This window comes from Amphiura filiformis, chromosome 16 (genome assembly GCF_039555335.1).
Source record: "Amphiura filiformis chromosome 16, Afil_fr2py, whole genome shotgun sequence".
NCBI lineage: Eukaryota > Metazoa > Echinodermata > Ophiuroidea > Amphilepidida > Amphiuridae > Amphiura > Amphiura filiformis.
The window spans coordinates 55,617,300-55,643,349 of NC_092643.1; the positions used below are offsets into that span (position 1 = coordinate 55,617,300).

General features: G+C 36.4%; 1 protein-coding gene across 1 annotated transcript; it reads right to left on the reverse strand.

Annotated features, from left to right (window-relative positions):
- Positions 1-25,421, reverse strand: LOC140136431 (DNA repair-scaffolding protein-like). The gene is made up of 19 exons (XM_072158155.1): positions 25,386-25,421; positions 21,091-21,277; positions 19,633-19,819; positions 19,409-19,531; positions 18,369-18,588; positions 17,394-17,480; positions 15,590-15,813; positions 14,711-14,811; positions 13,479-13,695; positions 12,347-12,506; positions 11,767-11,989; positions 10,509-10,725; positions 9,499-9,595; positions 6,210-6,368; positions 5,231-5,561; positions 4,480-4,671; positions 2,455-2,542; positions 2,066-2,189; positions 1-684 (listed from the first exon to the last, which is right to left on the reverse strand). The coding sequence occupies exons 1-19, from the start codon at positions 25,419-25,421 to the stop codon at positions 502-504; spliced, it is 3,156 nt and encodes a 1,051-aa protein (XP_072014256.1). The 3' UTR covers positions 1-501.
- Positions 25,422-26,050: the final 629 nt, after the last annotated feature.

The window sequence follows — 26,050 nt, forward strand, 5'->3', positions numbered from 1 at the left end:
TTCATGTTCATATTATTTAAGTCTTCGTTTCTAATCCATGTTTTTCTGCCATATCTAGCATTCACACCACACTCCAGCTGATTAATTCTTCAATTGTTCACATAGTTACAAATCCAGGTAATTGTATTCTGGAATAAAAAATCCCAGTATTCAAGAGCAATCACTCTCTACTGCTCTCCTTAAATCTGATAAAGGATAGTGATTTTTAGCTCTCCTTAGTTGACCATTCTCTCCTTACATTCTATTGTAAATGCTCTAAACAGCTCTCCTTGAAGGCTCCAGAAGAGCTATTTAATGCTCTCCTGCAAATTTCAAAAGACAGTCCCTGAGTATTCATTCATTTGTCCAATCAATTAACATTATTTAAACTTGATGAGATGACAATGGGTATCCAGGTGAAATGAGTTATGATGCAAAGTTAAGCTCAAAAAGGCAAAATTACATAATGTTTTGTTAGTCTACACAAAACAGCCTCAACAGGCAACACCATGGAGGCCTACCCTAGTCATCTCCTACACAGATCTCCTCCAGTTCAATACACCTCTCTCCTGAAGGAAGTACTGTTATATTGGAAAGGAAGCACATGGTTGGTTGAAGAGCTTGTCCCAGAATGCACTGCATATCATAGCCTTCTTCCTGTTCTTCCAGAGGGGGCAGGATGGACTTGATGGTAGACTGCAGTAACTGAAAGGTAGGAAATTTGATACTAGTTATAATCATGATTGAACTTTAATTACATGTGTAGAGTCAGCTTTTTGATAAAAATAAATATAAAATTACCAAATGAACTTTTCAGCATAGAATAATTACCTTATTTGACCCAATTAGCATCCTTCCTCTAATTACTTTTCTAATTTGCATCTACTTAAGTAATGCACTTTTTGCGTGAAAAGGGATTTAAATAAATGCTATATGATTCATGAATAATAGCAAAATCATTTTGGCATAGAGTTGATTTTTTTTGTATTTTCAACAATCTGATTTGTTAAATATGAATCTAATAGGGCACTCAACATTAATATTTTAGTTATTAGAATAAGGTGCATTTTCAAAATAATTCCTAGAAACACTTCCAGGAATATCTTACTTAATAGACCATTTCAGTAATCCAGTTAAAGTCTTTGCAAGAGTAACCGCACGCCGATGTGCACATCATTTATGGCCGGTACTGCGCAGATCAATGTGCTCAGCAACGATATTCTCTCATTGATACATGCATCACTTATAAAGGCTTCTTGGGATGTACCGAAAAGGTCTAATGCCTGAAATAAAGTCAGAATTGGGGAAGGCTTGCATCCAGGAATTTACTAGTTGTTTTTAGACATTTAATCATGATTTTATCATCCTCATTTTAGGTGTGGTTGAATAGATATTCATGAAAAAAAAAGCTTATTTCCAAAATTGATTAGGCCCTTCGCACTTGATTATTAGTTTCCTGTTTACCGCCCGCGTCCAAAATTGGAAATCTCAAAATAATTAATTATTTTATTTTTATTTCTAATTTTCTCCTTTAAAATAACTTTCAACTACTTCTACTTGCCATTTTCTGACTTTAATAATATCAACAATAATGATGAATGAACAAAGAGTACAACTCCACCTTCACTTATCTATAAAATCAAATATTGTTGTGAAATAATTAAATGCCTGCTCTAGTCAAAACAAGTCAATAGTTGCTTGTAATAGTTCAAACTAAATAAAGAAAATAAAAGATAATAAATAATTAATAATTAAAAGTCACCTCGTCCCTTTTTCAAAATCTTTAACAGGAAACTAATAACCAAGTGCAAAAGGCCTTAGGACATTGAATTGGCGAGTTACACGTCATTGCATGTATTACACTGCCTGTGTTGTAATATATATCAGTTGACAGACAGAACATACATATAAGACGTGTTTGTCAAACGACTGAAGCTGCAACAAAAGTTTTAATGCCCACAAACATTCTGTTGTCCTATGTTTCTAATGGTATAAAAATCTCAACTTTTTTAACATAAGTGGGGGTATGAGGCTATGCTGCATGATTCTAGATGAAATTAGCTCCACAAAAAGCCAACTCACTAACCTTAACTTTTACAGCTGAGTTGTGTTCCTGGGATGCCTCACAATCTAGAAACACTTCAAGGTACATCTTAATAACTGGATTGGTTACAGGTAGATTGCATTCGCAACACATCAACTGACTGCGACTGAAAAATATAAAATGATGAATTGGGAAGATTTTCTTGATAAGGAGTTTGATACCATATGCATTAGTCATTCATAAGACAAAATTTCTAGTATATAATTATGAGCCAATAATCTAGGAAAGATGTTCAAGAGCTGTGCACAGCAATGCTTACAATGCATTACATAACATATGCATATATTTGGCAGAACTCACGCCAATGCAGTAGACTCAAATTGGTTTTTTTTAAATATATTTGTTGTTGTTGTTGTTGTTGATGAATTTACCTTTCCTGTTCTTGTAGTTTTTCATTTGCACACACAGGGCATACAGGCCAGCTGTAGGCTGTTGATTCATCTACACCTATTATTGTTCCTGTACAAAAAACAAAGCAATACCGGTTTTAAAGGGGTATTTCATGATTTTAGCATCTTTGTAGGGTACGGTTCAATAGATAACAACAAAAAAAGCTCATTTCCAAATTTCAGTTGATTTGGATATTGGATTTGCATGTTACACATAATTGCATGAAAACATCTACCAAAAAGTAATTATCCCCCTTTAATATGAGATAATAACTCAAAATCTATGCATTAAAATTTAAAACTGAAACAGCCAAAGGAAACCCAGTTTTGTTTTGCAAATTTTGATGCCTCATTTGTCTTAATAGCCCAAAATTTGTTGCCATGACGACCCTTTGAATGATAAAGATGCCTATTCAAAGGTTGCACCTAAACCCATTGAAAATATTGCTTTTGTTGATAGAGTGCCTGGTCGTCACTGGTCACCAAGGGTCATCCTTGACCAGTCATGTAGAGAATGTAATGGTACACGGACTTGAGTAGCTTTTTAATGCAACTTTTGAAAATGCATCTTTTTCATTCAAGGAATCACCATGGCTTTAAATTTTGAGCTATCCAGAGAATTGAGTTTGCAGAATTATCCTGGGCTTGTTTTTGCTATTTCAGTTTTTAAATTTGATGTATGGATTTTGAGTTTTGTATTGTAATAAGGCCAAGAAAAAAAAATTGTTTGCTTGCCCTCAATTGAATTTTAACAATTGGGTCGGTCGGTCGGGATTTCTTTTTTTTTCTTTTTCTTTTTTTTAATTACTAACAAACTCTACTGTTTGTAATTAATTAACTTGGCTCAAAATATGAAAAATCAGACATTTTTGGTGTCAAAATGAATCAACTAACATTACAAAACAACTAAAATGTTGAACAAAAACTCTAAAATACATTTTTTTACATCTTCAGAATGCAAAAATTTGAAAAGAAAAAAAAAACTTTTTCAGGAATTTCCAAAATTAGGGTCGGTATTCTTTTGTACAGTAAATAGAAAAAAAAAAACTTTTTTCTGATTTCCAAAATTAGGGTCGGTCGGTTGAGGGCAAGCAAACATCTTTTTTTTTTTTTGGCCTAAAGGCTTGGGGGTATTACTTTTTGGTAGGTTTATTAGAGCGCCCATATACGCTATTGTGTTGTAATGTAAGGATGTCAACAGCCCAATACAAATTGGACGATATCATTGTCCAATGACCGAATTTACAAGAAAACTTATGCACACAATTAGGTTACAGATAAATATGAGGCTGTAGTATCAAAGTGCATATATATGCAGTTGCATCGCTAGCATGCAGACAACCCACACTTCACCGCATGTGTAAATGCCGCACAAAGTTAGCGCATGTGCTTCAAAACTGCCACTGGAAAATATGCACATGACCAGCGTTCGAAATAGGGCCGGTCAGCCGGCCATTGGCCTTTAACTTTTTGGCCAGGCCGGTAACTTTTCTGACTGGCATCTAGTTGCCGGCCCGGCTGGCGGTAACTTTTAAGGTCAAGCCCGCTGGCCTGTAACTTTTGAGGCATATTTTAACACTGCACATGACATTACCTTCAAAGTGAGATGAGAAATAGCACTTGTGTGGTGAGTCTAGTACATGTGCGTTTGAGAAAGAGACAGAGACAGTGTGAGAAAGAGAGAATCATAAAAGTGAGGAAAAGAGGGGAAAGGACTGGTTGAAAAAAGGGAGAGGGAGAAAGAGGAAAGAGAGCTAAATATATCAGGAGACAGGTTGAGAGAGAGAGAAAAAGAGAGATCAAAAAAAAAAAAGAGAGGGAACAAAAGAGGGGGAGATAGGGAGAGAGAAAGAGAATGTGTTGGAGAGAGAGAGAGAAAGATGGAGAGAGAAAAACCACAATCATCCACCTTCCCCTTTCCAATGCCCATCTCATTGTAGCAGAAAACTTGTAAATGTAGAGAAAGATTTATGGACAAAGACAGAAGGATAGAGACAAGATACATACCAGTAGCAGATACCAAAGTATGTACACTTGAGTTGTTGGTTAGCTGTGGTAAGGTTGGCATGGTAACCCTAGACAGTTTGGTTATGATATCACCATCCTGTGGCTGATGGCAACCAGCGAGCCTATCACACCCCTGACAGTTGTTATCTAACTTCAATATTGCACTGTACATATCTGCATACAAAGTCCCGCCTATGGAAATAAAACAAATTTCAATATTACGCACAGAACACCAATCTTATCACTTTGTTATAGGTTTGACTAATCACTCTCATTTCCACAATTAAATGTATCATGGCACTCTGGTGAATGGCAGTGAAACACACATACAATTTAGGCACATTTGTACACCATAATGTATAAAAAATTAAAATCATTAGTGATTTTAAAACCTTCACTTTACAACCAATGATTTATTCAAAACCCTTCAATCGCTAAGGGAACAAACCAAAAGTTTGATGATGTCCTATAAACAAAAGTACATTCCTTAGGAAGCTGATTCCCTAAACACCCCCTCTCCCTGAAATGAAAGTGTGAAATGTTGAAAATTCCAACCTGAAAGGTCAACCTTGACACTCTTTTTGACCCCCTCCCCCCAAACGAAAGGAATTTTATTTATTGGACATCATCAAATTTTTAGTTTGTTCCCTGAATATTATATCATTAAAGTACATCTCCTAAAATTGATCAGGAATGTAACAACATGCAATGCATAAAAATAGATTTTAAGGAAAAGATCATCCTATCTTACCTTGCTGAACACAGATATCTTTACAAAAAACCAAACTCCTAAACTGACCAATCACAGTCCAATTTCCAGCATTCACCACACAACCACTCCTCACATGTAGATAAACATACTCCACCCCACTTCCTTCTCCTCTTATCTTCCTAGCATCCTCCCTGCTACCACTCTCTTCCTCTGACCTCATCAAGGAGGTATCTGATACCAGCATATGCCATCCTGTGTTGTGAGTTGAGCTGGATTCAGAGGCTGGTTGACCAGGAAGTTCAATGTTAGTTTCTGGGCAGGTATGGAGGACTGAGGCATAGAAACTGATCCTTTGGTTTATGTTTGCTTCCTGGATAGAATTACAGAAATATTTGATTGGTAAAGTTATGACTTTGTAGGAGTGAGAACAGGAAATACTGTATACGCCATTATTTTATGCGAACAGATTTTGTGTTTTTCACCCGGGAGGGGGAGGATGAGCCACTAACATGGGTAGCATTTTCTGCTTTTTGGTATATCAATGACCCCTTTTTCTTGGCTAATCTTAAATTTGGCCAAAAATTTTGACTTTTGGTATATTGATAAGTCAAAATGATGGGTCCACTTTCAAATTACCCCCCCCCCCTTGATTTTCAATTTTAGAAAAATGGCACAAGTTGGTTGCTTCATCTTAATATCACATTCAAATCACATATGAGTCTTCAATACTAGATCATTTGTTTTTGTAAGGTACAAATATTTCTACTAACATGACTAAACACCTAACTATGAAACAAATCAATCTCTTACGTATATCACCCAGCGGGATTTATTTCCAAACCAAACTTAAGAGGGCAGCATCACAGATATATTGATGGTTCAATCTAATCCCTGCTCTCTATTATTTTCAAGAGAATAAGATTAGTACTATGAACTTCACAAAGTTACAAAAAAAAGGTATTCCCCTCTGTAAAGATGTCAAAATATATATATATATCGAAATATTCTCTGTATTTACCTGCGACAACTCTCCAAGATCACACACAGAAGGAAGCTTATATTGAACCTGTTTAGTGTCTTCCTGTATATCTTCTATTGCACCTTGTCCAAGTTGAAAACCCAATGTATAACAGAAATTCTGACCTTGAAACCTCTTTGATACTCTTAAGGCATGATCCTGAAATGAAAACAGACAGGTTAAAAAAAGTCATCCTCAGGCTTATTTGATGCAATACTATTATTAAAGACTGTAGTAGAAGTGCCTAAGTGCAAAAATTCAACAACAGTAGTATTGTATCACTCATACTTACATCCCAGTACATCCTAGTTTACATAAAACCTGTGAATTAGAAACTTCCCTCTTTTTGGTTTGAAAAGGTGTGACCCATAGAAAATATAAAAAGATTGGAAAAATTTTTCATATGAGTTTTGCAAACACGAATACGTGTGACAATTTGACAGATATGTTCAAAACATCAATGTTTTTCACTTTTTATTTTATATTTTATTGAAAGACTAGTCTTAAATCGATTATCTAAATAAAGAGTACCCAGTAGTCAAAATTGACAAATGTCTCTAATGGAAGAAGCATTATTTAATATTTGTTGGGATCTTTGAAAACTGGAGATTTAAAAAAAGAATAATAATAAATCGACCGACTGACCCAACCGTCCCATTTTCCCACTTCAGGGCAACACAACAATATTTTTTTGCCTAGTAATAAAAGAAAAGCACTTAACATAAATTAAACCATAATATCAATATTTCTAAATAAAAAATATACTGAAGTGTTTTTGGGGAAAAGGGGACATATGACAGGTGGCCCCATAGTTGCTGATTATTCTATTAATAGAATTCCACTAGGTCTTCATATGGAATCAACACTCAATAGAAACTTAATAATATCAATTTCTACTTTCATAATGTACAAAGGAAAGATTTACAATATGATGCGATCAAGCAAAATCAGTCGGAACTTGGAAATATTAAATTTTCAGTTTCTTATATGAGAGTAAAAAACATTTACACATCTGCATTTTGCAGAAAACCCTATTCGAATTGAACAACCAGTTCCAAAGATATGAGTAATTAAAGAGTTTCCAAAACAACAGGAAACAAAAGGAAATAATTCCTTTGTTTGGCTATATCTCAAAATCAATATTTCCGAGTTCTGACTGATTTTGCTTGATCACATCACATATACAGGGTGTTTGGTTAAAACACAAAATTTCATTAATTCATGACACCAGTTTTTATATTATGCACACACTCACACAAACATTCAATCTGTCACTTATTCATTTTCTCATTCATTCCATAACTGATACTGTAAAACTTCATTTCACAAAGGAATTTAATTTAACAAGGTACGTAGGTGTAGTTCTGAAGATGTTGTAATGATTATATAATGATGGTCAAATGTCATTCAAGTTAAATTGTCAATAGGTTAAAAATGGGCAAAATGGTCTTAAATTCTCAAAAGTAGAACATCGTTTGCATCTCTCATAGACTTCATGTGCATGTCAGCTTACATCTAACAACTAATGTTGGGCATTTTTAGGTTACCTGTTGACAGAACAAAATTTGTTTGGTTACATTAGATTTTAGAGAGTTTAGCATTCATTGAAACTCCAAAGGCAACATAAAATCTTGCGGCACTTGCCCTAAACTTCTCTTCAAACATACATTCAGCAAAGGTTCCTAAAGTGAAGGAAGTGTTAATTTTTGAGCCACCCTGAATGATACTACTTATTGAAACTGGGGATACTTCCCTAATTACTCCTGGGTTGGTTTTGTTCTATAAAACGTCACATGTTTGACGTAAAGTCTTACAAAATAGTTTTGATATGCTGATGTCATTTGTAATAGAAACAACCCTTAATGTTGGAGCTAAACAATAATAATTATTTTCTATTTTTAGATCAGTTATCCCAGCCAGTGGCTTACCGTATTGTCTGTAATAAACGCTCCCCCTCTAATAAACGCCCCCTCCAATTTTTCAATGAAACATTGACAAAAATGCAAACATTTCCATGCCATATCGTGTGAGTAGGCTTAAAACTTGCATCAGTCATTTTATCAGATTCTTGCTTGATGATGCACTTACGGATGTAATTTTGTTTTATTTTAATACCACGAAAATGTGATTCTGTGGGTGCCGCCATAGTAGTAGTATTAGTATAGTCGTAAATCTCTCCTTTCTACAGGAGCACCATTGGGAAATTAGACATGATTTTTAAGTTTTTTTCATTAAAAATTCACTTCTAATGACACCCCCCTTTTTGGAAAAATTCAAAAACAATTACCGTAACAAATCGATAGTTAGCATATGTGCTTACTATCGAGCGCTTTTAAAAACATGAAATTGTACCAATGTCTGGCACATAATACCAACTGAGCTAATGGGGTTGAGACACAATAGGTTTACTTGTTCATATAGAACTATGTGTATCAATGATGTGCTCAAAACCCTTTACACGTTTGTGGACGGGGCTATTCATGTTTGCATGTTTCAAAAGTGCTTGATAGAAAGCACATATATTTGATTTGAATTTATTCAGCATATCATCATACTAACTATAGAGTTTTTATGGTAGTGTAATAGGCTATATCACATTTGTAATTGAATAGCTTTCATTATGAGCACCAGCTACTATGTGTTATCAATCCATTTAGGATAATCAAAGCAGGAACTAGTGCATCATGATATCACACTACCAAATGCCGTGCCCACTGAGATGTATGCTAAATTTGCCATAAGAAAACATAAGTTTTATCACTTGGCAATTCATAACAACAGCTATGATGGGTGTAATCAGCCCTTGCCTGATCACTCTGACTAGGAAAAACAACAGGGTTGCCGTTATTATTTTTTATGACTGGAACTGTTATCAAAACATCCACATCCAATCCAGTTAGTGATTTTAATTTTGATGAACACACTATAGTATCAGAGATGTAAGACTTCCGAATTCGAAATGGGGCCAAAAAAAAAAAAATTCGGAAATGTAAAAAGAATTTTTTTTTTTAATTTTTTTTTTTACATTTTCGGAATTGGATGATAATAATTTGTCATAAAAAAGAGCAGGACCCCTGTTGCACGCCTCGCCTACGGCTCGCATGATTTTCAGGAAGTGGATCATTACCTCACTTACATCTCTGTAGTATTTTTCCTATTGATTTTAAAACCAGTCAATTTGCGTAAGGAAGATAAAGCTGACTGATTGACCATTTTATTTTGAATTCAGTATGGAAAACAAATGAGTTTATGACACAGTAGGACGTATACAAGAAGAAATTTAACTTACCTCTGTGTCTGATTCTGACTGGCTTGAAAATGCCTGTCCAACTATGTCATCACCGTGGCATGATACAGAGTCAATCAGAGAGAACAGTCCTGGTGACCTATAACATGAAACGCCACATTATTGATATTCGCAAAGCATTGATACCGGATAATAATTTAATGTATACAAGAGAAAAAAAACAGGGACGTCCTTTTGAGGAGAGCGAGAGCAATCACTCTCTGCTGCTCTCCTTAAATTTAGGAGAGTGATTTTTAGCTCTCCTTAGTTGACCATTCTCTCCTTGCATTTTATAGTAAATGATCTAAACAGCTCTCCTTGAAGGCTCCAGAAGAGCTATTTAATGCTCTCCTGCAAAGTCCAAAGACAGTCCCTGAAAAATGCTAAGTTGCCTAGTCTCAAATATAGCCCATTCTAAAGTCCAAAAAAGAGACCCCCCACCAAAAAAAAAATAGGTGAAATAACCAATAAGATGGACGAAATATCATTACAGATAATCTGACAAAAACAATTGGTTTGGGCAACAAAATTGTTTCATTTTGATCAAATTCAAAACTTTTCACGTCACAAAATACAAATTAAAAGTTTCAACAGGTATAGCGTTTAACTTTTAAATTTGTTTAAAAGTAAATTTGTTGAAAGTCATCAATGAATCTCTATAGGTATTGGCAGAGATTAACATCCTCGAGGGGCACGACAAGTTTATGCAATCAATAGGGTATATTGCTGATCCATTAATTATCCTTTTCTGGTGCATTGTGGGATAGAAAAGGGAGCAAATTAGCGATCGATTTGCCCCATTTTCAATCCCACAATGCACCAGAAAAGGATAATTAATGGATCAGCAATATACCCTATGGATGCTGCGTGTATGATGAATCAATCCAATAATGATTTAGGTCAATCAGCATGACAGCCAATCATAGCATGTTTCTACTTTCAGTGCCAGGTGGCATCAGAAGCAACATTCTGAATTTATTGCCACCAGCAACTATAGCAACATTACACCTTACCTGGATCTATTGGTTCTGTGCACCACTTTAACACCACTGAATGTGAGTACTTTGCCTTCACCCCTCTGAATATGTTCCCTCCATTTAGGTCTGGTAGCTGTGTCTACTGGTAGCTGTAACTCACAGAATACACCATGGCTGTCTTGTAGTAGCATTATCCATTGTACGCTATGGTCTGCTGATGGTATGCTGTGCTGTCTGCTTAAACCCAATGGATAGTTTAAAAGAAATAAGTAGCATTAGCTATTGTACAGTATGGTCTGTTGATGGTATGCTGTGCTGTCTGCTTAAACCCAATGGATAGTTTAAAAGAACATAATGATTTATTTTTTAAGATACTATCATTAAAGAATTAGTAGTAAAGTTTTTCACAGCATACAATAAGTGCTGCTAACTTCAAGCAAAAAGAAAACAACATGTGAAGCATTTGGTGTTTTTTTAACTTGTACTTTAAATTGCGGAGAATTTTAGAGTTTTAGTATGACACTCTACACATATCTATATATCCTAACTCACTTTTTAAACTCACATAACAAAATGTCACTTTGATACAAAACCAAACTACTGTTGCTATATTTAATTCTCGAATACAGGTGCATGTGCCTGGCATCATGTCAATGTGTGTAGACTGTGTACTTTGCAGTTGCAAAAGCTCTGGTCCTAGCGACCGGCCATTTAGTTATCACATTGTGTAGCGTGATTGGTTTAATTTTTTTGAGGCATGTGTAGTTTACAATATCATATGCTTGTGGGACGCACTTGCTACTTTCATAAATGTACATGTTGCGTCCGAGAATTAAATATAGGAACAGTTTATTTATATACACATGTTGACATAAATGGAAGTTAGCAACATTCAATCATGGTGGAATGCATTCTCTTGTTTTAAGTACATACATTTATGGCTTGATGCACTTAAATATCAGAGAAATACTACAGGGAAATGAAAAATTGTCTAGTATTGAGGTTAAAGAATGTCTTCTAATCATCAGAGAAAGAGTTATCACTCTCTCTTCAAAAATTATATTACAGCACACACTCTAGACAGAATAAGATACATGTGTTCCAATCAAATGAAAGAAATCTTTGAATGATAGACCAACCTGAAGCCTTGAGAACCAGGTGATTTAATTCTCTTGCAGTACAGCCTCTGTACCCTAGCCCGTACACACATCCCTGATGAGGTATAAGCCCAGGTATAAGCCTCACTCTCTACAATGCAACTTTATACAAACTAACCTGAAGCCTTGAATACCAGGTGATTTAATCCTCTTGCAGTACACCCTCTGTACCCTAGCCCGTACACACATCCCTGATGAGGTATAAGCCCCACTCTCTGCGATGCAATCCAAGATGGAGTCCGATACAACCTTCTTGACATCTGACATTGATGTGACGGATTCTAACAAAGAACCGCTGGGTGTGGTGTGTGAAGAAGGTTTGGAGTAGATGCCTTCAAATAATTTGAGTGGTTGGAATGGCTGCAAAATCAATATTAATCATGATGATGATGATATTAAATTTTAATAATGTGTACAGGATTAGGTAAAACAAATTTTGTTAAAATGTTCCTAGCATCCTCTAGAGTATAAAAGTGAACAAAAACTAAGCAAGACGATAAATACCCAAAATTTGTCAATCACCATCAATCGTAAAAAAATATGGGATCTAAACTTTGGTTCACCTCAAGTTCGGTAGTGACGACAGTGTTTTTGCTGGTTGCCATGCAAAGATCATTTTCTACTTTCAAGAACAATCATTTCAGTCCTTTCAAACATGCAGCAACTATGAAATGTGCAAATTACGGACAACTTTTCATACAATTTAATATCACTCACTTTTTTCAATGGACTGAAGGTAGCGGCTGATGTTGAGGCCCTACCACTTGTTGTGTCATCATCTTCATCCTGTGCAGCATCATCATCACATCCAAGAGATTGGCAGAAATAGGTAGACAGAATCACTGGCTCACTATAGTTAGGAATGGTTAACTTTTGCCTACAAACACAAAATGATTGAATATCGCAACACATAGTGGCGTACGTGAAGGACAAAATATGTTTCCGAGCAAATCGTTTTATAAGGATATGCTACTAGTAACGGGGTCTATACTTCTCCACTGTTATCTCTGAGTGGCCAGATTCCATTTGAAATTGAAGTTTAAGGTTCAAACTATTAAACCGTGTCTTTAATAGTTAACAAGGAATAACTTTTATAGGATAATAGTTAGCTCTAAAGCTATACGCCACTATGTGAAACGGAAAATTTGGAAAATCACTCTACGCCACTATGTGTTGCGACCGACGATATAATGTTGTTTATCAATGGTAAAATGACCAACTTACAAGGGAGTCTTTGAAATCACCACCAGTGTGCCCGCTAAGGCCATGCCTGCTAAGGCCATATGGCATGCCATTGGCCCAACGCTTCCAAGAATTGGCATAAGGCCACCAAAGAGGAAAAAGAAAAAAAAGGGGGTTTATGTGAGGGGCCAGAAGGTGTGCCACTGGACCACTGCATTACAAGTCCCAGGCCAAAAAAATCACCTGCAGCTAAAATTGGCCAAATAAAACACTGATCACTACCATAAACTTTGTGTACTTGCCGACACGTGCATGCCCATTACTAGTGCATAAAATACTATCGTCCTGATGTGACCTTTGCTAAATCAGTCAATGCCATGCTGATTTTCATTGATCTTATTAATTTCATCAATAGGTTAAGAATTACTTGTTAAGAAAGAAATTAGACAAATCAATGCACACACATTGAGATGTTGATGCATCTAATGCAGGAGCATCAACATTCAATACAAATGCTGTGTTTTGTCTAAATTCTCTAGCATCAAGTGATAGGGACAAACAGGGTTTTAACGTAATTAATACATAAGAAGGAAAGAGATGAAGTCACTAGTGGTAGTGGTGGTGGTGGTGGCAGTGGTAGTGGTGGTAGATAAAAATAACAACTTACCAAGGTGGGTATATCCTTATTGGTAATCCCACAGCTATCTTCAGATTCTGCCCAGTGTTATGTGAGAACAACACAAACAGCTGCTGTTGTATTCCACCTGTTGATATCCCATCATCTGGTGACCGTTGGTCAGAAGGGAGTTGTGTACATTTAGTAACATACATGCCTTGGATATGCTCCATGGAGAGGACTTCAACAACCATAGTAGAAGTGCTGTCTGAAATTGAGCAGTATTAAATGTTGAAAAGGGTGATCTATAGAAAATTCTTCACCATAATGTCCTCGGTCTGATGTTAACTTAGTAGTGACATTATCATTATCTAATTGTAAACTGGGTTTGAGTTTACACCCCTGGCATATCATATTAAACAATATATCTCCTCTCTCCAGTGGTACCAAAATAAGTATAACTACGATATCAAATTCATAATGTGAATGCACCCATTTGGGGATCTTAAAACCACAACCTTTTTTTGTTGATAAATATGAATGCTATCACAATTTTCTTTTAAATACCACCCACTCTTTATCACTTACGTTAATTTGTAAAGCAAAAATAGAAGTCATTTCCCTGATATCTGATATTTCTCTGACAAATATTTCCACTTTATCAAGGTTGTATCAGTAAGGGGGCTGTATCAAAGGACTACCTACACATGAATAAGAAAGAATTCTTTCCAAAAGTATGAAATATGAACTCCAGTTTACACCTGAATGGTTGTAGTACAGTCATGTGTTGTATGCGAGACAACAATAATAATAATAATTGCCCTCTTGGGCCACTCAAATTCCCTGAAATCCCCTGATGTTGGCTGTTTTTCTCAAATTCCCTGAGTTTTCCCTGCCTGGGAAAATGGATTTTCATTTTCCCTGATTTCCTGAGTGGCTGGGAACCATGGTGCCATGATTAGCCCAGTAATATGGTGGTTTTTGAAATATGTTATAAATTTTGGACATTTCTGCCTTTATCAATACCTTCACTAATAAAGGAATAATAGGGGAACAACAAATTTCCAGGTGAATTGGCAAGTAATACATGCAGTCTACTGTCTAAGTGTTCTCCAATCTGTGTGAGGTTTAGTGTCTACACTGAAAATACATGATAATGTGATACCAATGGATTTGAAGCATATTTAAGGACCCACGACTATGTTGCCCACTTTTTTGTCTGGCCAACTTGCTGAGCAAATCTTTCCAAACTTCAATTCCATACTGTAACATTACAAACTTACCTTGTGGTTGCTTCTTCATATCAGCTAGTTGATGATTCCAAAATGCAATAGATGACTTCTCTCTATTAATAAGCTTCTGCAATCTTTCAGCTAGTCCAGACCTAGTACATGAAGATAACATGGGATCACAAACTTGACATTTTGGATTACAAACTGTACCTAAAGCAGGGTCAAAATACACAGAGGCTAAGGCTGATATTCTCCAAATTTCACAAAATAGCTCTCATGAAAAATGAAAAAAAAAACCAGCAAAAATACACAGGAGCTACTTCTTGTAGAATTTGTCCACAAAAGCCCATGTAATCTAAGTATTTGGCTATTCCAGTTGAAATCCATACACCCCTATGGAAGACATGACCTTAATCTCCCACACTAGGGGTGCAGATTTCAAATAGAGTCGCCCATTCAGGTAACCACATTTGAGGATTAAGGTCATGTCTTCTATGGGGGTGTATGGTTTTTAACAGGAATGGTCCATTTTGAGTCACTATAGTGCATTTATCTATTTTTCAGATTGTGTTCAATACTAACACAAGGGACTGTCTTTTGGAATTTGCAGGAAGCATTAAATAGCTCTTCTGGAGCCTTCAAGGAGAGCTGTTTAGAGCATTTACATTAGAATGTAAGGAGATATGGTCAACTAATGAGAGCTAAAAATCACTCTTATATCAGATTTAAGGAGAACAGTAGAGTGCGATTGCTCTCGCTCTCCTCAAAAGGCAGTCCCTGCTAACATTTGCAAAATAGACCAAAAATTTCTGATAACAAATCTTTGATGGGTTTAGTCATATATATACAGACTTTGTGTTGAGTAAGCTACCATAGCTAACATATGTTTTAACTTTCCTAATTAATCAAAAACTTTGCCAACAAACTCACTTGACAAACTTTTTTTTCTTCCGAGCAGAGTCTCCGGCAGCACCAACTACATTAGCAACAGCAGTATCTCCTTCATCTTTCTCTGGACTTTCCACAGGCTGAATAAACTTTTTCATCCATTGAGTGCCTGTGATCTGAGTACTGGTATCTGCAGTGTCATCGACAGCAAGCACATCTTCTGTAGGAGATGGAGAGAGTTCTGAGATCTGCGCTGAATCGGTGACCTGATTCAAAGGGAGAAAAAGAGCAAATATAAACAAAATGTTAACATAAATCTAGTATACAGTCTATAATAACAAATTGATTAATTTGAATTAAACAATTCATCAAGTGGCCATGGGCAGCACCATTAGACATGTTACAAGACTACCAAGTAACAGGTGATGGACCGTACACACACAAAAGAATAGGCACCTTTTTGATAATTTTCACCAAGGTTACTCAAAACTTATCTAGCTAATTTATTATACAGCAGGGGTCTCTGCCTATTTAATATGTTATGAAAAAACTTAATTTAGAAAATATTTACAGACGGAAATAAAAATCCATCGACGGATAGTCTTGTTATGCTCTCACAAACTTAGAAAAAAATCTGAAAAATCCAAAATTTTGGTCTAAAAATTGGCCAAGGTTACTGCTGTCCCATTCAAAAGCACAGGAAGACCACCTTCTTTCTAGACTTCCTGTCTACTGGCAGTAATGGCTACTACCCAGTGCTAACATCAATGAATTGTTTAATTCGAATTTATCAATTTGATATTATAGACTGGTATATGAAAGTACTTTGGGTGGTTTGAGGAGAGAGAGAGAGGTGGGAGGGGGAGGGGGGGGGGAAAGAGGAGGGAGAGAGAATGTTATAGATAGACATACAGAGACAAAGACACAGACAGAGACAGGAAACAACAGCAAGACAGAGATACGTCAAATGAAAGAGACAGAGAGACAGAATTACTGATAGACAGACTGATAGACACAAAGACAGATAGAGATTTCTAATCACATTACATATATCTCACCCATTATAACAAACAATCTGTAGGCTACTACGCTTTTTTTTTATAGTTTGTTCGGTTTATATAAGGTGGCAATTGTTCGTCAATAAGGTGTCAATAAAGTCCCAACTCACACTTGCGTAATATCACATAAGCGTGCGCCAGTCATGTATTGCGCAACTCGCAAAAACCGCAAGCACTGCACCCAACAGCGTGCACGCCATTCTATATCAATACACAGTGTTGTGAGTCTTATTTTGTCTGGGCAAATGATTATCACTCATATTGGACCATTGGTGTCAATATGGTCCACTTTTTGTGTCACATTGGGCTATTCCAGCTGAAATCCATACACCCCCTATGTAAGACATGACCTTACTTTCCATCATAGGGGGTGCAGGTTTCATTCAATTGGTATCATCCATTCAGGTAGTCCCATTTGAATCCCTGTGTGGAAGATTAAGGTCATGTCTTCCATAGGGGGTGCATGGATTTCAAATGGAATAGCCTATTGGTGTCAATATGGTCCACTTTTTATGTCACATTTTAACTAAAAATATCTATTATCCAATGAATAAGCCAAAATAAATGAGGTAAATTGAAAGAAATCCTACTTACTATCTAACTGTGGACATCTATGTGGATTCAAAATGTCTCTGTTATTCTACAAACAAACAATAAAACCTGGCTGATTCTAATTAAATGTAAGACTAGTTCGGACATGTGTAAATATTACAAATATGCCAAAAAAAAATCAGGTTAAACAACCACACCCATTTATTGCAGATTATGGCTTGAAATCATACCCTTACCTGGGATGGTTCAGAACCTATGGGAGGTATCGAGACAGGAATTTGAGTTTCATCTCCAGAGGATTCATAGTCATCTATGTTGGTTTCCTGACAGTAAAATATAAAACATAGATCAGTATTCAGAATTGGTGACAACATCACTATGAAAAAAACTGGCTATATGAATAACTTGAAGGTATGTAACACAAATCTGATATGATCAAACAAAATCAGTGGGAAGTCGGAAATATTGATTTTGAAATATAGTCAGGTACGGTAAAGGAAATATTTCCTTTTGTTTCCTTTGTTTGGGAAACTCTTCAATGCTCATATCTTTTGAACTGGTTGTTCAATTCCAATGGGGTTTTCTGCCAAATATAGCTTTGTTTCCTATAAGAAACTGAAAATTGAAAATGTCCAACTTCAGACTAATTTTTGCTTGATAACACCACTATTGTATCAGTAAGTTATTAAAAACATAAAAATGTATTGAAAGACTTGTGAAACAAGGAATAATGGGCTAACATGGGCTAGCTATTGCATTTGAAATCCATACACCCCCTGTAGAAGACATGATCTTAAACACAGGGAGTGTGAATTTCAAATGGGGTTACCTGAACCCCTTTGTGGGAGATTAAGGTCATGTCTTCTATAGTAGTTGTATGGCTTTCAACTGGAATAGCAAAATGGTGTTCTAACTTGTATTAAATTTCAAAATAAGAAATGGATCAAAAAACAAATGAACGAACAAACTAATAAGCAAATGAATGAACAGACAACCAAATTGAATGAATAAGGTACATTGCTGATAGAAATTGATAGGCAAAAGTGATGCATGCTGGGAATGAAAAGGGCTCAATTCAATTGGCCATCAAGGGTGATGAATTTGGTAACTTTTAGCCCTTTTCATTTCCAGCATGTATCATGTTTGCCTAATGATTGCTATCAGCAAAATACCTTATGAACAATTAATTGACTGACTTATTTAGATCTTACCGTTTTTGTAGTACTAGCTTGAGAAACCAGCTGCTCCAATTGTGTTCCTGGTAATGGTATTAATATTTTCTTGGTAGCACTTTGTTCATTATCTTTCACATCTTCTATCTCTACATTCTCTTGATCCCTGCTTTTACTCAGCAGCCATTTTCCAAATTTTCCAGATTGCATTCCTTTGCCAGTTGTTCCAAATGAAGAGGTGCTCACTTCCTGATCTTTTCTACAAACAAAGAAACATTGTGACTAAATAATTATCTCTTCATTTTGTTAAACTTTCCACTTTCTATTTGTCCTACATGAAAACCTTTATCTTTCACATACATTGATACATAACACCGAGTCAAAACAGCATTTCAGGCCTAAAATATAATATCTTAACTGAGGAGTGTAGATGTGACAACACCTATACGAAACAGTTCTGTATTGAATGATGATGTAAATATTAAATTCACTACATTTAAATATAAGTTTAGGATATAAATTTTCTTCTTCTTCTTTGGCCACAGTCACTAATGGCAATTGGCTACCATCTTAGTAGCACTGCATTTCATTATCTCCTTCCAAGCTGTTCTGTTCTGAGCTAGATGCTTGACTTGCACTAGGTTACTTCCTGTCCTTTTTTGATGTTGTCAAACCATTGTGTCTTCTGTCATTTTCTCTTCCTTTTTCCCTTCAACTCTCCCTTCTATTATCTGGAGTGTTAGTGCACTGCCACTTCCTCTAAGGATGTGACCAAGGTAGGTTAACTTTCTTGTCACCAACTCTCCAAGCAGCTCTCTCTTCATCCTCAAGGATGCTCCTGTTTGTTCTTTTCCCATTCCAACTGATGTTTAGAATTATTTTAATTTCATAAACTGATATTTGTATTGCATTTGGCAGTTATTAAGCTGTCATGGTGGGTATACATGGGTACAAAAAACATGAACATGAACATATCTGACCTTGGCTAGCTCGCACATATTTGGCTTTGGCTGCCTCATTTACACCATCACGATGGAATAAAACATTCAAATTAATTTTAGTCCTGACTCACTACAAACCTTATCTTCTCCTTTTGCGGTTTAAGCTGAGGTGATGCATCACATTCCAGTGTTTCCCCATCAGAGGTTATTATTGGACTCTTCCCCCTAGCTAACCCTGACCTACTACAAACCTTATCTTCTCTTTTTGCAGTTTAAGTTGAGGTGATGCATCACATTCCAGTGTTTCCACATCAGAGAGGTTATTATTTGACTCTTCCCACTAACCCTGACCTACTACAAACCTTATCTTCTCCTTTTGTGGTGTAAGTTGAGGTGATGCATCACATTCCAATGTTTCCACATCAGAGAGGTTATTATTTGACTCTTCACTTGAACTCCAATCAATGTCAGCATCACCTGGCTCTTCCTCAATGCATTCTTCCTCCTCTGATCCCTCTACCTGTAGGTCTGATGCTGCTATTGGTGTGACTGTAATTTATGAAAAGTGCAGAGCAAGACAATATTGCATTAACAGTGGGAGGAGGTCCATCTGCTAACATTATAGGTTTATCATATCAATGGTTTCCAAAGGAATCACCCCAACACTGATTACCATCATGTTACCAAACACAAGGCATTAGCCAGAGGGGTGTCCAGGTGTCATTTGGACGTCCTGTTTTCAATTTGGACACCCTAAAATTTTGATTTTTATAATGGAGTGAATAGGAAGTGGACACCCTGATTTTGTATAAGAGACACCTTTCTGGCTAATGCCTTAACCGAACCACTAAGTCAACTTTCTACAGTCTTATGAAGACCTGCCGCTCATTTCACAAAGACGTATGGTTGATTTTTATTATGTCAAGCATATCTAGTCATTAACCATCATGGAGATGATGCTGATAAACCTTCAACAAGGCCAAGTGGTTTACCGGTGAAGGGGGGTCTAATGTTAATCAATTGATTAATTAATGTTTGATGTATCGCATGCTAAACGGTCCTATTAAAGATTGATTGTACGTATTTGTGAAACAGGCCACTGGACCTATGCTTGTGTCTTGAAGTTATTCCATGGACCTGTGCCAGAGTGTGAAGTTATCCCCTGAGACCTATGCCAAAGTGAAGTTATCCCGTGGACAGATGCTTGTGTCTTTAAGTTACCCCCTGGACCTATGCCAGAGTGGAGTGTCCTGAAGTTATCTAAGGTGTACCTTTACTTTATGATGGGAGGCACGGTGATCTATGCATTCTTCTGGGCCATAAATGCCATTGTTTTATTCTGACATCCCAAATTTCATGTCTTACATTGTGTAGTTTGAAAATCCATAACCTGGTGAAGGTTGCACCATTAAACATAGTAATTGTAGATGGGTACAGATTTTTTCATTCAACTTAATCATATTTCTCAGACTCATAGCTCTGGGTCATTGACTGATGACTTAACTTTAAAGTAACTATGATTCCACTGATTATGACTCCAGTGATTTTCTTTTCTCCCCGAGATGATAGTGGTTGTAACTTGAATTTGAGACTACTTCGATAATAGTTAAAATTATTCAAATGAAATGGTTTAACTCCTTGGTACTCCTGTTTGGTTCAGTAAAACTGCTAACTCGATGACTCAAAGCTTTCTCGAACTAAGTACATACATGTATGATCCATACATGTAAGTTAATTGACCAATGGACAAAATGTTACTAAATTATCTGATAACAATCTAATAAACTCAAACAAAAAGATGTTACATTATTGCTACTCACACTTTGCACTCCTTGTAGTTTTGGATGCTTTGCGTTTTTTGACTTTCCATGGTGAAATAGATACAAGTTCGTCTCTGATTAGTTCTTCATCAAATCCAGACTTGCATCTGTTCCATCCTTCATCTGTTGAATGAGAAACACTTTTCTTTTTGGCCGTTTCAAACCCATCAAAAGTTGGACTTCCATCCTAATTGGATAAAACAAATGGAAAGAATACAAACAAATAAAAAAAAAAACACGATGTTTATTTTTTTTCACATGGTCTGAGTGATCAATTTTGATCACAGATTTTCTGTACAGAATATTTTGTCTAACTGGATACTTCCAAACAATCAACAATTATAAAATGAATGAATTGAAATGTGAGTGGTGAGTTTAGTAAATAGCGAAAAAGTCAACGGTCATTAATGTTTGCCAAAAAAAATTTGGAACAGAAACAGTCTTTAATTTGATACAAAATTTATTTGCCAAGTATTGCGCTAGAAATGGCGCTTAGTTAAAGTAGGCTAAAGTCACACATGTTTCTATCATGGGATGCTGAATTAAAGTTGATTTTTTTTATACTTCTGTGGTCTGTGCTGTGCGCTGAGCACACACAAGCGTAAACACAGAAGTGACAAGGCAAAAAAAAAAGTTTGTTGTTTCCCGTAGCGTGTGCATTTCATTTTTGATGGCTTATTTTGCACATTAGAATTATTTTTCACATTACAAAGAAAAAAACCCAGAAAAATCACAAAATATAAAACACAACTGGAATAAACATTTACACAAAATGATGTTGCTTGCATGCAAAACCAAGCCCATGGGTGCGAATTGTGCATGATTTGCAGCAAAAAAAAAGGTGTCTACTCTTAAGACATAACCGAGAAGAAGGACATAGCTGGGCCGGTTTATTTTATTCCATGCCAAGGACAAACCCGTAAGGGTCAGTGTTCCGAATCTTATATCGGCGAGACAGAAAGATCACTTCGCACTAGATTTTTGGAACACTGTCGCCCCAGCTCCACCTCGTCTGAGGTCTCCCAACATATTCCCATCGAGTCTCCTGGCCATCATATAGACTTGGACAAAGTTCAAATTCTGGACAAGGAACCCAGATATTTTGAGCGTGGTGTGAAGGAGGCCATCTATATCAGAGTGAACCAGCCATCGCTGAACAGAGACGGGCCGATACAAGCTACCTAGAGTGTAATGCGACCCGATTTTGGGGTCAAGTGTCTGAAAGGTCGCTGACCTCTGAATTGGGTTGCCAGTCTGCTGATGAAAGTCGAAGTGTCGACTGAAAATTCCAGGTACGCAAATTTTTGTGTTGTGATCAAAGGTTTAAAAACCTCTAAATTATGTTTACTACCAACACAGATGAACTTTCATTTTAATTATTCATGATAGTTTATACACGATTAATTGATTAATATCATGATATGGATTGGATTAGCACCCGTATACTATGCTAGGTGAATTCAAATTTGCCATCAAATTGCACCATTTTACATATCAAATTAAAGCCCTTGAGTAAAGGAAAGCCAAAACTGAAAACATTTTTGTCATAGCACTTTCTGTAACAAAGTTACATCTTGTCAAAGAAATCATCAAAAAGATTCAGATAGCAAAATTCCCCAAAACGGCATTTAGGGGTGTTTCTAGATCTTAGTCTCATGGCGATAGCAGCTTTTTTTAATGGAACTGCTATCAAAATCCCTCCAAAATTCCATGTGCGACTTGATTATCACCATAAAAAATCATATATTTGGGTCAAGTGAAGTATAGAAAACATATTTATGTAGGTTTCCTTCACCGACCTATTCTCGAAAAAAAATTCAAATTTCTATGTAAATATGCATTGTGTTTGGGTCCCGGTCTCGGCGAATTTCGCTGACTAGCTGACCAGGCAAACTAAGGTTTGCCTGGGTCTACCTGGCTACGTATAGCAATTTTATAGGTAACCCAGGCAAACCTTAGTTAACACATTTGCTAGTCAGCCAAATTCGCCGACAATGTCAATGCATATTTACATAGAAATTTAAAACAACTGGCCGAAGAAGGAAACATACATAATGTGACGGAGCGAAGGGCTGGGGATCACTGAAAGATACAAAACGACACGAGGGGAAGCCTAAATGACCAGATACCAAGTTTGGAGTATAACCTTAATATCAATGAAATGGATAAGAAATCTCTACTACAGACATTACGTGCACGAGCAATTATTTGGACAGCAAATATGACTTGAAATTAACATGCTCATTATTTATAATGTAGTCGTGATCCACCGAGCATGAATAACTAATACCAATAGGCCTGTAATCCAAGAAATTTCCTTCCTTAACACTAGTTTATGATTTTAAGCTTATTGAATGCAATGTTAAGCTTTCTGTAATTGATTGTAAGAAAATCTGTGTTTATTAATAAAGAAATATGACAAGAGAGACATGATTTTTGTGTCCTTACATTTACCATGAGTATGAGGTTCTTTTCTCACTTTCAGCATACAATTTACTACCAGAGTCAGAGAATATACATGTAATTTGAAAAGGTTCTCTAGTTATGTAACCACTTTGATATTTCCTATCAATATTTGAAGATCATCCTGAAATTTAGTTACAAGACCAGACGAAGCTGTACACATATAAAAGGGTATCCAAAATATTCAATAGGCTTTTTATGCCTCGGCCAAAGCCAAAAACCTGACATTAATAAAATAAAGGGACCTGAATATGACAAATCATAGACTGTAGCAGTCTATGCACAAATGTCCAAACGCACAATTACTGAATTAGCATTTAGGTAGCGTGTACGGTGCCGTACACCTACAGACTTTTAGGGACCATCTCAGCAATACTGCTTTAAAAAGCCTAGCATTACCTAGGCTAGCTTACATAGTCTTCGTCTTGTCTTTAATAACACCTTAATTACTGAGGTTCAGGACTAAGTGAAATTCCTATCATGTATATAAAAACAATGTTAATACTCATGGGGGAGTGACAACTGACAATATAGAGGGAAGGTGCGTGGGTTGACATGTCTACTAAGCTTGAGAATTTGAAGGACCTTACGCCAGGTAGCGTATTTAGCCCAAACCCTTTTCTAAGTAGCGCTATAGCGTCACTTCTATGCCAACTAGCATTTCCGTGCAATAAACGCCCAAAGGTGTTTAATAAAAGAATCCTAAGAAAAGTATCACTAAACAGTTTAAACAAGACCTAAATAAGAGATGTAATTTTGGATCGTAGACATGTTCCCGACTCCACCTTTCCCCATCTGCCTGGTGCTAGCAGTCTGTTCTCGTGCGCACTCCCAATGCAATTCAGCAACGAAAATAGTAAAAAGAAATCACCCTCCCTCCCGTCGGGTCTTTTAGGCCGACCCATTCGGCCACCCGAATTAATCACATACTTACTAACCCCTGAAAATCAGACCTGTCCGTTTTATAAATACCAAAAATACTAACTCTCCGAAAGTGAGAAACACAACTGGTCTCATTGAAGTCTTCAGGACGAGTGTCCAAATGCGTCCAGTTTGCGTCCAGTTGCGTCCAGTTTTTGGACCATTTGCATAAAGCCCTGATTGGTCAGAAGTTACATGTGACCTTGACCGTGACCAATCGGGGTCAAAGATATAATAATAAACCACGCCTCCCGACCTCTGATTATCCTTGCTGAATTGCATCAATAGAGGGCCTATTCTAGCTCCTCTCACTCCCAGATAGGTAAAGACACGAATTAATAAAGGTAATAGCCACCGCAAGTTACACTACCCCCAACGAACAAAAACATTTCGTCCCCGAAATGGGACTAGGGGTCCTGTAAACCGGGACTGTAAGACACTAAACTACTTCCAACACATTCTCCACACATAGGATCTATAAAAGAAAAATCCTTTTTCATGCGGATACTCTGTGCTTAAATTGAATGATAGCATGTATTTTCACTAAAGGAAGCCTTGCATTGCCATTCCCATGCCATAAACACGTTATGTTCCAATTTTAAGCTTACTAAACAAACCCAATTTGGTCAGCTCACAACCTTGCTTTTAACCACCAAAATTACCACTGGCACATCGCCTCAGACTTCCCTCTTGAACAATACATGCTACCTATTCATCTTAACTACACATAAAATTGTATTTCAACACATTTTACCTTAAATTTGATTCGCAAAATTGGAAAATTTCCACGAACATGTTTTGTTGTTTTGACATGTCGAAAAACTTTTTGTTTACATCCGAAAAGTTCAAGGTCACAGGGGAATCCCCAAATTTTGTTTTACGCAAAATTTTCCTTACAACTTTTGTCAAACTGCATCTATTGCAAACTGACGACCTTTCCTAGCCATCATAAACACATAGCAAAGATGAACTTGTTTGAATTAATAAAACAATCATCTATTTAATAATTAGAATTTAGAAAAGATGTAAACTTTTAAAACTTTCAATGACTCACGAGCCAAAATACAACCTAGAAACACTCCTGAATAAAATTGATAAAATTCTATAAAATGTAAACTTTCAAAGGGTGAGTGTTGAGAAAGCCTTCTTCTAACCCTCTAATTTAGCTGGTAAGATTTGATTAAAATGAATCGAAACTGGCTTGTGTATAAACTTCAGACACTGAATGACCTGGAAACGATCCCAGAAAATTTGATTCTGTCAGTGAAACTGACATTTTTACTCGACAAAAACGGTGCAGATAACTTTCCTCTCTGCACTCATATACTGTGTACGTGCACATGTACATCAACGCTGCTAAAACTTTAACTGTCAATCATTGGTACAGATTGAACATCGCAGGGATCGCCTTGACAAATGTAAACACTGGTAAGTTGACATCATGAACTTGAATTGAAAACATGCCAAACTTTCGCAAAATTAAAATAATTAACTTGATTTTGAGCATGCCATCACTCAGTGACAGAGTAAAATTTATTCAATTAAATGGTTTGAAACTTGATTTTTGGTAATTAAG

Excerpts from the sequence above, each read along its gene's own strand:
- LOC140136431 (XM_072158155.1), bottom strand. The coding sequence starts at position 25,421 with ATGGCTAGGAAAGGTCGTCAGTTTGCAATAGATGCA. Across the intron at positions 12,507-13,478 it reads ATAAGGATATACCCACCTTG|GCAAAAGTTAACCATTCCTA; the intron begins GTAAGTTGTTAT and ends TTGTGTTTGTAG. Across the intron at positions 5,562-6,209 it reads ATCTTGGAGAGTTGTCGCAG|GAAGCAAACATAAACCAAAG; the intron begins GTAAATACAGAG and ends AATTCTATCCAG.